General features: G+C 49.2%; 1 protein-coding gene and 1 long non-coding RNA gene across 3 annotated transcripts; one reads left to right on the top strand and one right to left on the bottom strand.

Annotated features, from left to right (window-relative positions):
* Positions 1-2154: 2154 nt before the first annotated feature.
* LOC144710079 (uncharacterized) lies at positions 2155-6475 on the bottom strand. Its single transcript, XM_078583741.1, has 4 exons — positions 6386-6475; positions 5296-6286; positions 3446-4674; positions 2155-2610 (listed from the first exon to the last, which is right to left on the bottom strand). Exons 1-4 carry the CDS (start codon positions 6473-6475, stop codon positions 2155-2157), a joined length of 2766 nt encoding a protein of 921 aa, XP_078439867.1.
* Positions 6476-9836: 3361 nt separating this feature from the next.
* Positions 9837-11157, top strand: LOC144710385 (uncharacterized). 2 transcript variants are annotated; one of them, XR_013583278.1, is made up of 5 exons: positions 9837-10114; positions 10191-10279; positions 10622-10703; positions 10779-10863; positions 10938-11157. It is a non-coding gene; the product is annotated as an uncharacterized LOC144710385 (long non-coding RNA). The 2 variants fall into 2 exon arrangements; XR_013583277.1 differs by having other exon boundaries at positions 10622-10707.
* The last annotated feature ends 2107 nt before the right edge of the window (positions 11158-13264 follow it).

Genomic DNA, 13264 nt, shown 5'->3' with positions numbered 1-13264 from the left:
GTCGACCATGTTTGCCCACGATCTTCTACAAGCTATCAACGATCTCCAAGCTATCTGAGGCTATCTAAACTATGAGAAATGGGAAAGAAAACACAATTACTTGATTTCACCAATTCAGTCTGTCTGTCCTCTTGGGCATGTCGTCCTTAGCGGTTCTCTCAAAATGACGAGAAAATAAAAATCGTTCAAAACGGACAAGGCCAAAACACGATAGGCCCAGTCCAAAATACAACGGGAAATTACAACAATAAAAGAAAATAAATCAAGGCTGAAACAGCTTCATCTTCATGTGGAGTATTTGAATGAGGCGTCGCGGCCGTCAACTTGTGTGGCTCGGTGAGGTTGCTGGCGTCGTTCCATCTTGATGGCGAGATGGTCCCCCATCAAAGGGAGAGAACGAGTTTGGTCGGGAGGGAGAGAGAGAAAGAGAGAGAGAGAGAGAAGGAATGAGAGGGGAGAGGAGAGAGAGAGGAGAGGGAGGGAGGGAGGGAGAGAGAGAGAACGAGGGAGAGAAGGAGAAAGAGAGAGGGAGAGGAAGGGAGAGAGAGAGATAGAGAGGGAGGGAGTGATGTGACACGACCTGTCGGGATCGAGCGGCTCGCGTTAACACCACAAGGAATGGAGGGCAGAGCAACGGAGCAGCAGCATGGGGCGGACGCTTTGACAGTGGTTGCGGAGTGGGCCCGGCTTCGTTCTGCTATCAAGTGGCAAAGTTAGGCGTCGTCGGTGCGGAGCGGCGGCTGTATATCCTACTGCGGTCATGTACTTGCAACGGTAAACTAGCGGCGGCGTGTCATCCAATGATCGTCTCCTCTGAAGCTTCTCTAGGAGACCGGAGTGACTGGTAGGTGGCTACGGACGGCGCAGCATCATAAGGCGGCTGCATCTACATTCTATTGGTGGACTACGAAGTCTCTAACTACGAAGGCCGTAACTACTATGGCTCTATCTAAGAATGCTCTAGCTTACTACGAAGGACTACGCTTCTCCAAACTCTTCTTGAAAGTACTCTAACGGATACTAGGCATGGGTCGTCCGACGACTACTCTACTCAAATCTACTCTAAGAACGCTAGGTGCGCATATGGCGCAGATGGACACTACGGTGCAGGTAGGCACAGGTGCGGATCTCTAAATCGTGCACGGTATGGATGACAAGGTGACGCATGATGATCTAGGATGATGGAGGCAGGCGATGGAAATCAGGTCGGCTAAAGGGCGGACGAGGCAGAGGTGGGCAGTAGAGGTGTCCGTGGCGGCTACGGAGGCGGAGGGCGGCCGAAGGCGGCAAGGGACAGCGGCTGGTGGATGATGCTAGATGCGTCCATAGACGATTGCCAGTGGTTGGCGCTGACGGAGGTGGCGATCTGACTCGAGGTGGTCGTGACGCACGGAAGGCAGCCTGAGGTGGGGCCATTTCGGGCGGAGGCCGACCGGAAGCAGTCGGAGGCCGTTGGAGGAGGCCGGAGGGGCTGGAAGCCCGTGGAGAGCCGGAGGCGGACTTGCGGACGGCGGCTGAGGAGCCGTAGGCGGTCGGATGACCAAAGGCGGCGGAGATAGCATTGGCAGCAGCCAACAGCCAGGGAGGCAGAGGGCCAACCGAGGGTGGTCGGTCAATCGAGGGCGGCCGGGCGACAGTGGAGGCCGTGGAGGCCACGACAGCCAAGGATTCGTGGCGGTTGGTGGCGGCCATTAGCAGCTGCAGACGGCTGGAGAGGCCGCGGGAGCGTCCGAGGGCGGCTTGGCGACCCACGGTGGTCGGCGGACGAGGGCGGGTAGGCAGCCATGGCAGCCGAGGGCGGCCTGGCAGCCGAGGAAGGCCAGGCCGCCGAGCAGCCAATGGACGGTGGCCGGGCGACTGGGCAGCCGAAAGGCGACCAGGTCATCTCAATAGAGCGCCCAGACAGTCATTGACCGCTGTAGGACGTCGGATATGGCCGAGCGACTGGATGCGGCGGGTTCCGATGGTGACCGACGGAGGGCCAAATGATAAAGTTTCGAGCTAGGAAGAGGAAGAAACAACTAAGAAAGTAATATATTCAATGGGATAAGGATGGATAAAGAGAGAAGAAGACAGCTTGTGTTTGAGATACAGATTAGCCCTATTTGTAGAGTTGGAGAAGATGAGCGTTGAAGCAGAATTAATGAAGTGTAATCATGTCGGCGTGGCCCGAGAGGGCGGCACGCTGGGCTCGAGGTGGTGGGCAGATACGACGGCGGATTGGCATGACGTCATCCTTCTAGAAGCATCGGCTGACGTTGGGTCGTCCGGTGTGCCACCTGGCGGAGGAGATTGGTCGTCGAGGGAGCCGGGTGGTGGAGAGTCCTTAACACACCCCCGCAAGCTCAGCGTCGAGCAGAGGTTGAGCTTGGACCAAAGGGTGAGAAACGGCTGTTTCGGCAGGCTCTTGTTGAGAAGATCAGCCAGCTGGGAGCGACTGGAGAGAAAAGCGATGCAGAGATGGTTGGCTGCGACTTGCTCGCGAACGAAGTGAAAATCAATTTCGACATGCTTCATGTGGGCATGGAAAACTGGATTTTTAGCAAGGTAGGTAGCGCCGAGGTTGTCGCACCAAAGAGTGGGAGGGCTCTGGAAAGGAAGACGAAGTTCCTGCAAGAGAGATTTAAGCCAAATAAATTTACTAGTAACATTAGCCATCGATTTGTATTCCGCTTCAGTGCTGGAGCGGGATACGGTGGATTGTTTGTTGGAGCTCCAAGAAATAAGGTTGGCGCCGAAATAAATGAGATAGCCGCTGGTCGAGCGGCGGTCTGAGGAGTCCCCTGCCCAATCTGCATCACTAAATAAAGTTAAGGAGGAGTTAGTGTGGCGAGTGTAGAATAAACCAAGATCGGAGGTGCCTTTCAGGTACCGAATGAGGTGTTTAACAGCTTTCCAGTGATGCGGTTGGGGCTGATGCATGTGTTGGCAAGCCTTATTTACAGCGAAACAAATATTGGGGCGGGTGAGCGTAAGATATTGCAGGCCGCCTACGATGCGACGATAAAGCGCTGCATCGCACGGTGGGCCGGAGATCGGGCAAGAAGAAATGGGGGCGGGAGTGACGGTGGCGTTGCAATCACTCATATTGGCACAGCGAAGAAGGGTAGAGAGATATTGAGACTGGGAGAGAACGCGACCATCAGGGTGAGGGAGAAGTTGAATGCCGAGAAAAGTGCGAGCAGGACCAAGGTCACGAATTGGAAAATGTTGCATGAGAGAGCGAAGGAAAAACATAACAGCGGAAGAGTGAGAACCGATGACTAGAAAGTCATCAACATAGATGAGAAGATAAAGTCGATAAGTAGAAGTAATTTTAAAACAAAGAGAAGTGTCGGTGCCAGAATTTGAAAATCCAGGAGAAAGAAGATAAGTGGAGAGTTTTAAAAACTACGCGCGCCCGAGCTTGTTTTAAACCGTAAAGGGATTTTCGAAGAAGACACACATGCGAGGTCAAAGTAGGATGAGTGAAACCTGGAGGTTGCCGCATATACATGGTTTCCGTGAGGTCGCCGTGGAGGAATGCGCTGCTGACGTCGAGTTGGTGAATACACCATCGCTGGGAGACTAAAATGGCGAGGAGAAGACGAATTGTCGTGATTTTGACCACAGGGCTGAAGGAGTCAACGAAGTCAACGCCGGCCTGTTGGCGAAATCCTTGGGCGACGAGACGAGCCTTGTGACGGTTAACGGAGCCTTCGGGATGAAGCTTGAGATGGAAGACCCACTTGCAGCCAAGGATACGAGCGTTGCGCGGAGGGGGGACAAGAGTCCAGGTAGAATTGTGAAGAAGAGCGTCGTACTCAGCGCGCATGGCAGCGCACCAAGCGGGATCGGCCGCGGTGGCACGGAAGGAGGATGGTTTGACAGGGGAGGTGGTAAGGTTGACGCAGGGAGAGTCGAGAGGCATTGTGCGGGCGTAGATGTCGCGGAGGGAGCGTAGTGGGCGAGGGGGCATGGCAGCATCAGGGGAGGTCGAGGACGGAGAGGGATGTGAGACGTTCCGTGGAACGGATGCAGGAGAGGGAGAGGAACAATTTTGGTTTGGGGAGGGTATGGGTCGGTCGGGGATTGAGGTAGACGAGAAAAGAGGCAATGGGGCGAGGATGGGACCAGGATCGGTGGCGGGAGTGGAGGAGAGGGGGGTAGGAATGCCTGGAAAGGAGGATTCGTCGAAAATGACGTCGGGGGAAATGAACAACTTACCAGAGAGGAGAGAGAGGCAGCAATAACCGTTATGATGAGGGCTGTACCCTAAGAAGATGCAGCGTTCGGAGCGCGGCACTAGTTTGTGAGCTGCATACGGACGGAGATTAGGGAAGCAGAGACAACCGAAAGATTTAAGAGAAGAAAGAGAGGGCTTAGCTTTGTGAAGAAGCTCGTAGGGAGATTTGTGCCCGAGGATGGGTGACGGCATGCGGTTGATAAGAAAGGTTGCCGTCGCTGCAGCCTCATCCCAAAATTTTTGCGGGAGATTGGCGTAATTGAGCAAGGAGAGCGCAGTTTCGATGATATGGCGGTGCTTGCGCTCGGCCGCACCGTTTTGTTGGGGCGTGTGAGGGCAAGAGATCCGGTGGTGGATGCCGCTTTGCTGAAGATGAGTGCGGAGGCTTTGAAATTCGCCGCCCCAGTCAGACTGAAAACTGACAATTTTGGAGGAAAATTGTCTTTCGACTAGAGATTGAAAACGAAGGAACATTCCAAAGACGTTGCTTTTTAATTTCAAAGGATAAAACCATGTGTAACGGCTATAGTCGTCAATAAAAATTACGTAATACGAGAAATTGAGATGAGAGGAGATGGGGGAAGGTCCCCATAGGTCAGAATGAACCAACTGCAAAGGTTTTCGACTACGAAGGTGAGAAGATAAAAATGGAAGCCGATGCTTTTTGGAGGTAGCACAAGAAGAGCAGATAGAGGGACGAGAGAGATGAGTGGCGGGAAGACTGAAACGTCGAATTGTATGTTGTAAGATGCGAACGGAGGGGTGACCAAGGCAATGGTGCCAAACGTCTGCTGGAGCGTTCTCGTGCAGAAGGGCTGAGGGCGAGCTTGCCGGCGTTAGTTGGTACAGGCTGCCTTCAATGCGACCCGTGAGCAGAACCTGTCTGGTGGTTATGTCCTTAACAAAACAACGATGCGGGTGAAATTCAAAATAAACATTATTATCTTCGGCAAGTTTTCTAACAGAGAGAAGATTTCTAGTAATATTAGGAACATGAAGAATTTGGTTAAGGGTTAATGGACGTGCTGCTGAGGAGAGAATGGAATGGCCTGAGTGACGGATAGGCAAACCTGGCACGTCGCCGATGTAAATCTTGTCGTTTCCGGAGTAGACTTGTGGGTTAGCCATGAGACTTGAGTCGGAGGTCACGTGGTGCGTCGCCCCGCTGTTTGGGTACCAGAAGGCAGAGGGTGCAACGGATGATGTTGTACTGTGGGCTTGTGGTGCTTGACGGAATGGATCGTGCATGGAGGGAGGTCGGCTGTAATTGCTTCGGTTGTCGAAAGACAGAGACTGCGTGTGGGGCGGCCTGGGATCTTGTGGAACGTACGACCGGTTAAATTGATCGTAGCACTCCAGTGCTCTATGACCAGTGCCCGAACATATCCGGCACCGTGGCGGTGGTCGATTTCCTCCGTTGTGTGGGTTTCGTCCTCTGCCCCTGCCAGCATTGTTCCTATTGCGGTTAGTGTATTCAGTCTTACCTTTGTTCGACGTATCGTTGCTAGAGTTAGACTGAGCGAGATTGGCCGTTGCAGGAAGCTCGGCCGGTTCCTTGTTGAGGAGATGGCGATTCAGCATCGCTTCGTGGTCGCGGAGATGCGAGATCATAGTTTTGAATGACATAGCTTCTGTTGATGCTCGCACGGTGGTGATGACGGGTGCGTATGGTGCGCCCAATCCCCGAAGCAAGGCTCGGACCAGTGTCTTTTGGTCGACCTTTTCTCCGGCGGCAGAGAATGCACTACTCAGGGTGCGAACCTGAGATATATACTCTTCTAGACTCAAATTCCCTTTGGTCTGAGTGTGGAGCTTTCCAAGCAGGTCCTGGACGCGAGCTTCTGCTGAAGATGCGAATTCCTTGGCGAGAATGTCCCATGCGATCTTCGCCGTTGTCGCTTCTGTTATGCAGCCGATGACTGCTTCTGTCATGGACAGTAATAGAAAAGCCAACACATGTTGGTCGTAATACCACCACTCGTCCTCAGGGTCAGAGGCTCGTGTGGGTGGTTCCTCCAGGATATGAGAAAGCAAACGATGAGATCTGAGAGTCGGTATAACCTGGGTTTTCCAGATGATGTAGTTATCCTTGTTGAGCTTCACGGTCGGCACGAGTGCTGCTGAGATTCTTGCAGGTCCGGTGCGCTGATGACTTCATGCCGATGGTGAGCTATCCAACGTGTCCGACGAACAATCTTCTCTTCCAGGACTGGCATCGGAGATGAACTCCGACTTTGGCTTTGATACCATGATAAAGTTTCGAGCTAGGAAGAGGAAGAAACAACTAAGAAAGTAATATATTCAATGGGATGAGAATAGATAAAGAGAGAAGAAGACAGCTTGTGTTTGAGATACAGATTAGCGCTATTTGTAGAGTTGGAGAAGATGAGCGTTGACGTAGAATTAATGAAGTGTAATCATGTCGGCGTGGCCCGAGAGGGCGACACGCTGGGCTCGAGGTGGCGGGCGGATACGACGGCGGATTGGCATGACGTCGTCCTTCTAGAAGCATCGGTTGACGTTGGGCCGTCCGGTGTGCCACCTGGCGGAGGAGCTTGGTCGTCGAGGGAGCCAGGTGGCGGAGAGTCCTTAACACCAGAAACCTTCGGCTGGGAGGCCTCAGCTTGGCAGCCAGCGGTGGCCGGAATCGGCCGAGGGGTGGCCGAGGACGGCGAGGAGGCTGAAGTCCCCATTGGAGATGGCCGAGGAGATCCCGTAGCAGCCTAAGCGGCGGAAATGGCGGCGCCGGCGAAGTAGGCGGCGGAGCTCCGGCGAGTTGACGGGCAGAAGGCCTACTGCCCCTTTCTTGAGGGCAATTTCGTAAATTTGGCCAACTCGAAAAATACATTAAAAACTCTCAAAAACTCTTCTAAAAATGACTAGAAAATTCAAAGACTACATTTTGGAAAATCACTTTCAATTTCACTTGGCTCTTGGTTCTTCATTACAATGGGCATCCTTCCCTTTTTATAGGGGAAATTAAGGGGCCCAAACTAGGAAATCAAACAAAGAAACAGCAAACTAACAGCAAACAAACAAACGGAAAAAAAAACAGGAAGATAACTCCTTAAGGCAGGATGGTCCCCCCCCATCAGGGAGGGAGAGAGAGAGAATGGGGAGGGAGGGAGAGAGAGAACGAGGGAGGGAAGGAGAGAGAGAGAGGGAGAGGGAGGGAGAGAGAGAGAGAGAGAGAGAGAGAGAGAGAGAGAGAGAGAGAGAGAGGAAGGGACAGCAAGAGAGGTAGAGAGGAAGGGAGGGAGAGGAAGGGAGAGATAGAGAGACAGAGAGGGAGGGAGGGAGAGGATGGGAGAGAGAGAGAGACAGAGAGGGAGGGAGGGAGAGAGAGAGAGAGAACGGGAGAGGGAGGGAGAGAGAGAACGAGGAAGGGAAAAGAGAGAGAGAGGGAGAGGGAGGGAGAGAGAGGGAGGGAAAGCGAGAGAAAGAGAGTGAAAGAGAGAGAGAGAGAGAGAGAGAGGAGAGGGAGGAAGAGAGAGAGGGAGAGAGAGAGGAGAGGGAGGAAGAGAGAGAGGGAGAAAGAGGGAGGGGGGGAGAGAGAGAGAGAGAGAGAGGGAGAGAGAGAGAGAGAGAGAGAGAGAGAGAGAGAGAGAGAGAGAGAGAGAGAGAGAGAGAGAGAGAGCAAAATAAAAACGGAGAGGGATGAAAAGATGGATAAAGGGAGATTACTTCTAGGACGCACTTTGCTCACGATTCTTCGTTTTTGCACTGATCATGAGCACTTGCTTCTCAGTGTCCCCGATAAAAAGTGAACTAATATCTTTTACGATAACAAAAATTGACTTTTTACAAAGGAAAAAAAGTAACCAATGAATCTATGATCATATCGCGAATTTCGTAACGGCCCCGAAAAGACGCTGAATATACGATATAGGGAAAATAATATTCCTTATATTTTATTTATTTTTTATTCTTCCAGTCTTGCCTTCATTCCATGATTCTATCAATAATGTTTTTAACTCTTATTTCAGTGATTCTATCTCGGTTTCATCGGCGATGTCCACGCTCTGTGCAAAATCCCGTGTTTTAAGAGAGATAAGAGAGAGAGAGAGACAGTGACGGAGGAAAAGAGAGAAAGACGTAGAGGTAGAGAGAGAGAACGCAAGCTGGAGGAAAGAGAGAGAAAGACATAGCGGTAGAGAGGGAAAGAGAACCCGAGTTGGAGGGAAACAGAGAGAAAGACACAGAGGTAGAGAGAGAAAGAGAACGCGAGATGGACGGAAAGAGAGAGAAAGACATAGAGGTGGAGAGAGAAAGAGAACGCGAGATGGAGGTAAAGAGAGAGAAAGACAGAGAGAGATGTAGGGGAAGAGAGAGAACGACATAGAGGTAGAGAGAGAAAGAGAACGCAAGATGGAGGGAAAGAGAAAGAGATGGACATAGAGGGAAATGTAGGGGACGATAGAGAGGGAAAGAGATGGGTGTGGAGAGAGAGATGGAGGGAACGAGAGCGCGCGAGATAGAAGAAAAGAGAGAGAGAGAGAGAGAGAGATGGAGGAAGAGAGATCATGATGATGAGCACGAGGAGGAGAAGCAGGGGACAATTAAGGAGGAGAAGAAACATCAGGAACGCCGACTTCTATAATCACTCAAAGATTAAGTAATAACTTACAAAGGATCATCACCCAGATTCAAAAACTGTACTGACTTCATCAATGGATATACTCTTTGGCTGGAGTTATTTCTTCAATCTAGTCCTTGATTTCCTTTCTTGTCCTCTCTGCTTCTCCCATCCTCGATCGTTCATCTTCTCGGGACATATCTCGGATTATCTGGAAGATCCGAGCGGCAAGAATGCACTATGCAATCTGTTTGAGAAAAAAACACCAGAGAACGATAGAAAGTACGCATTAGATAGAGAAAAAAACTCCGAATTTACTCCACCGTGATGATTCCTGCACTGCAAGGAGCATCAAGAGATTCCATCAAATCGACTGCTTTTCCTACGTTTTTCCTTCTATCAACAGGATTCCCTTCTTCCGACAAGGTGGATACTCGTTTTATTGCTCACATCGGAGAAAAAATAATCAATAGAGCACTATTTTTCGATCTAAGAGGTCCGATCCGTCCCGCTTCCGAAGAGCAGGAGGAGGTGCGCTGCCGCGGGTTCCTTCTCGGGGATTTGATGGTGAAGGAGGACGAGTGCTGCGGCGGCCTCGGCCTCGGCGGCGTTTCGGCGGCGCTCGACAGTGCACCACCGCATATGACCGTTCCGCGCCATGTTCGAAGGGAACATTTGGTGACAATAAGGGCAAACCAGCGGTCCTCTCCCGTTCTCCATTCTCTCCCTCGCTGCCATCCTCCTCCTCATCGCCCTCGCCATCGCCGATATTTGTAGTGGAGACGACTGTTAAGGAATGTCGTAGATTTCTCCCGTCGTACATTTCTTCGGAACAGACTTCTCCTCCTACTTCGGAGGTCCGGTGGCGGGAAATTTGAAAATCTGCGATTATCGGAAAATACGTTTTTTTCTTTCTGAATAACTACATTTTTTCTCATTTTTCATCGTTCCTCCCACCGCGGGATATAGTTTCGGAGAATAATAGTTAAAAAATACGTATATTAATGATCGATCGAAGATTGATATGGGGTGGGACGCGATCGATCGAGAAGCTGGCGGGGAAGATTTGGCGGCGGATCTTCCCCGCGGGGAGGATAAGAGGAAGAGCGCGGGCTAGTTCTTTGGATCTTGATAAGATTGGGGATCCTCTGCCGTTTGGAAAGACGATATTGAGAGCGGCTTGTTCTTCCCTTCCGCTCCCCCTGCCCGCTTGTCTGTGATATGCGCCTTATACATCAGGAAGAATTGGCATGACCACAAACTCTTCTCTCTCAGGGAGTACCGTTGTTCCTTCTCCACGACCATGCTAAAGGGTATTACTGAAAAAACCTTTGCTTTGCCTCTATTGTCTGTTCAGCATGTTTGATTTTATGCTTGTTGTTGCTCCAGATAAACATATATGGCTATTAGGCTGCGCCCAGGGCTGCCTTCATTTCGCTGTTTCTGTATTCTGGATGCTCTGGGCGCCGACAGTGATGGTATGATGATGAATGGGGGTGCCTTTCATTCTAGCTTCTTTTTTGTTTCATCAAAATTTCCTCAATTTTGTGCACGCTCACGGAAGAGATGTGAATATATCTTTGATATATCCCTACTTTCTGGGATCAAGAATGTTGAGGAGCACCGTTTTTCCCTGGATTTCTGGCCCTGGATATTTCATCCCGCTAGAAGATTATCTCTATCTGTCATTTGTTGCCGCTGGTCTCTCTCTGACCATGGCTGCCTACGACTACCAGATCTGATCAGTGACGAAAAGAAAAAAACCAATGAAGAAATTGAAAAGCTCAAGAGTATTTGGTGAATCTCTGTTGCTTTTACAGGTGATTGGGGTCTTGGTTGCATTGTTCTGTGGGTTCCATGCCTGCTGTGGGATGATCCTTCCGTCTCTAGCGCGGCTAAGGAGTGCGTAGGTCCCTTCTCTGTCTGGTTTGGATTTAGAGGCAGATCTGATGTGGGTACGGGTCTGAACTGGCGCAGGTTGGTCCCAAACGAGCTCCGGGCAGGCATGATCAGCTTCTCTCCGGCCCCGGCTAGTACCGCCATACTGTTCATCCTCATTCAAGTGAGTAAAAACTCTGTCTAGTTCTTCTTTCTCCCTTGTTCATTTAAGGTGATCAATTTGTTTTTGTTCATCAGGGGGGTACTACCGGAATCTGAGCAATGCAGCGATATAAGCCATGGCTGGCTGCGTTTGGGCTCTTCACGGCGGCGGGTTGTGTTCATGTGTTGAAGCTGTGGAAGAGGCGCACCCCCAGCAGTTGGCACGACCTTTGATCGTTTTTGTTTCTTTTATTTTGATCTGAATAGTGAGCTGTACATGTAGGGAAAGGGAAGAATATTCAGATAGAGTCAATGATCCTGGCTTCTTGAGAGACGAGTGAAGTCGGCTTCGGCGTCATCATTGTTGATGATAGGCTGCTCGGTGGTGGAGACGTGGGGCAGGCAGGTTGCATCAGTGCATGTGGCTGTTCTGGGCCTTGTTTTAAGGGAGGGCCTGGGGATGGAAGCTTACGCTGCCTAGATCCTCTTGTAGGATGAGGATTCAAAAAGTTTCCGAATAGATGACATTTTTGGGTAAACAATTTTTGCCTTGTTATATATTTTCTTCCAGTCTCAACATTGATCCATAACTCTACCATTCCAAAAAATGTTCAAAAAAGCTTTAACTCCTCTTCCAACGATTCTGCTATGGTTTTAAGAGGCTATCCGACTATGCATCTCAATGAAGTACATGTCTTATTACTCAACTCTTGTTTGCATTGGATAAAAGATAAATATCCCCACCTTTATGAGTGTCCTAGGACCCTTCCACCAACCAGAGATTGTGACCATCGAATACCTTTACTCTGGGAGTCTAAACCCGTTAATAAGAGACCCTATAGGTATTCATTTGCATACAAGAATATTCTGGAAGAACTGATTCAGGAATTATTAGAGACCAACGTTGTTCGGCATTCCAAGAGCAGTTTCTCAAGTCTGGCTCTTTTAGAAAAGAAGAAAGATGGAGGATTTGCGACTTTGCATCGATTATAGGTCTCTCAATCAGATAACTGTTCCTAACAGATTTCTGATACCATTGGTGGGTGAGTTGTTAGAAGAACTTCATGGGATGCTTATTTTTTCCAAAATTTACATGACGTCAAGGTATTATCAAGTTAGAATCCATCCGAAAGACATACACAAGACAGCCTTTAAAACATACCATGGATACTTTGAGTTTAATGTGATGCCTTTCGGATTATCAAATGCACCCGCAACATTTCAAGCTCTTATGAATTCCATTTTCAGTCAACATCTCCGAAAGTTTGTACAGGTGTTTATCGATGACATATTAATATACAGTCAAAGTCTTCAGCAACATGAACAACACCCGGATACCGTGTTCGATCTACTATCAAAGAAAAATCTTTATATAAATTCCAAGAAATGCAAGTTTGGATATAACCACATTGATTTCTTGGGGCATGTTATATCAGCTAAGAGGGTTCGACTGACCCTACAAAGATTGAAGCAATCAATCAGTGGAAAGTATCCCGAACTATAAAGGAGTTGAGAGGGTTCTTGGGGTTAACAGGCTATTATAGATGATTTGTTTCTAAATAGCTGCTATTACCTAACACCTTACCGCTCTTTTGAAGAAGAATTGTTTCATCTGGACTAGTGAACCTGAGAAGTCATTTTACCAGTTAAATCAAGCCTTGTCAGAAATCCCAATCTTAAAGTTACCTAATTTCTTCTTACTTTTTAGTATCGAAACAGATGCATCCGAGTTGGTAGTGGGGGCAGTATTACTGCAAGAGAAGCATCCAATAGCCTATTACAACAAGGCTTTCCATTGCAATACAAGGTTTAAATCAGCATATGAGAGGGAGCTTATGGCAGTAGTGTGGGCTGTACAAAGATGGAAACACTAGCTGATGTTCAGTAGATTTACCATCTACACGGACCAAATAAGCCTAGGTTTTCTTAAAGGCCAGAAGAAAGTACCCCTCTAGTATCATCGTTGGGTGTCAAAACTTCTAGGTTATGACTTTACTATCAAATATAAAGCCGGAAGTAAGAATATTGTGGCTGATGCATTGTCGAGGTCACAATCAGATCCACATGGCGAGTGCAACTCTAAATGAGTCACGCATTGGTTAGATAAGATGAAGCTGATACAAAAAGTAAAAGAGGATCCAAAACTCCACGGAATACTAAGGGAACAAGAACGGATGGTGGCGCAGATCCATACTATACCATCCAACAAGGCCGACTACTCCATAAAGGATGCATAATTCTACTACCATAATCGTCCTTAATCCACAAAATTTTACAGGGTTTCCATGACTCAAATATTGGAAGACATCGTGGATTCCAAAGGAAGTTTGGGAGGATATCCCAACAAGTAGCACGGCCAGGTATAAGAAAAGATATCAAAACGTATGTAAATCGATGATCTGTATGTCAGCAACAGAAATCAT

The sequence above is a fragment of the Wolffia australiana genome, chromosome 12 (genome assembly GCF_029677425.1).
Source record: "Wolffia australiana isolate 7733 chromosome 12, ASM2967742v1".
Lineage (NCBI taxonomy): Eukaryota > Viridiplantae > Streptophyta > Magnoliopsida > Alismatales > Araceae > Wolffia > Wolffia australiana.
Note: the sequence above shows the minus strand (reverse complement) of the source record. Positions and strands in the feature narration are given on the sequence as shown.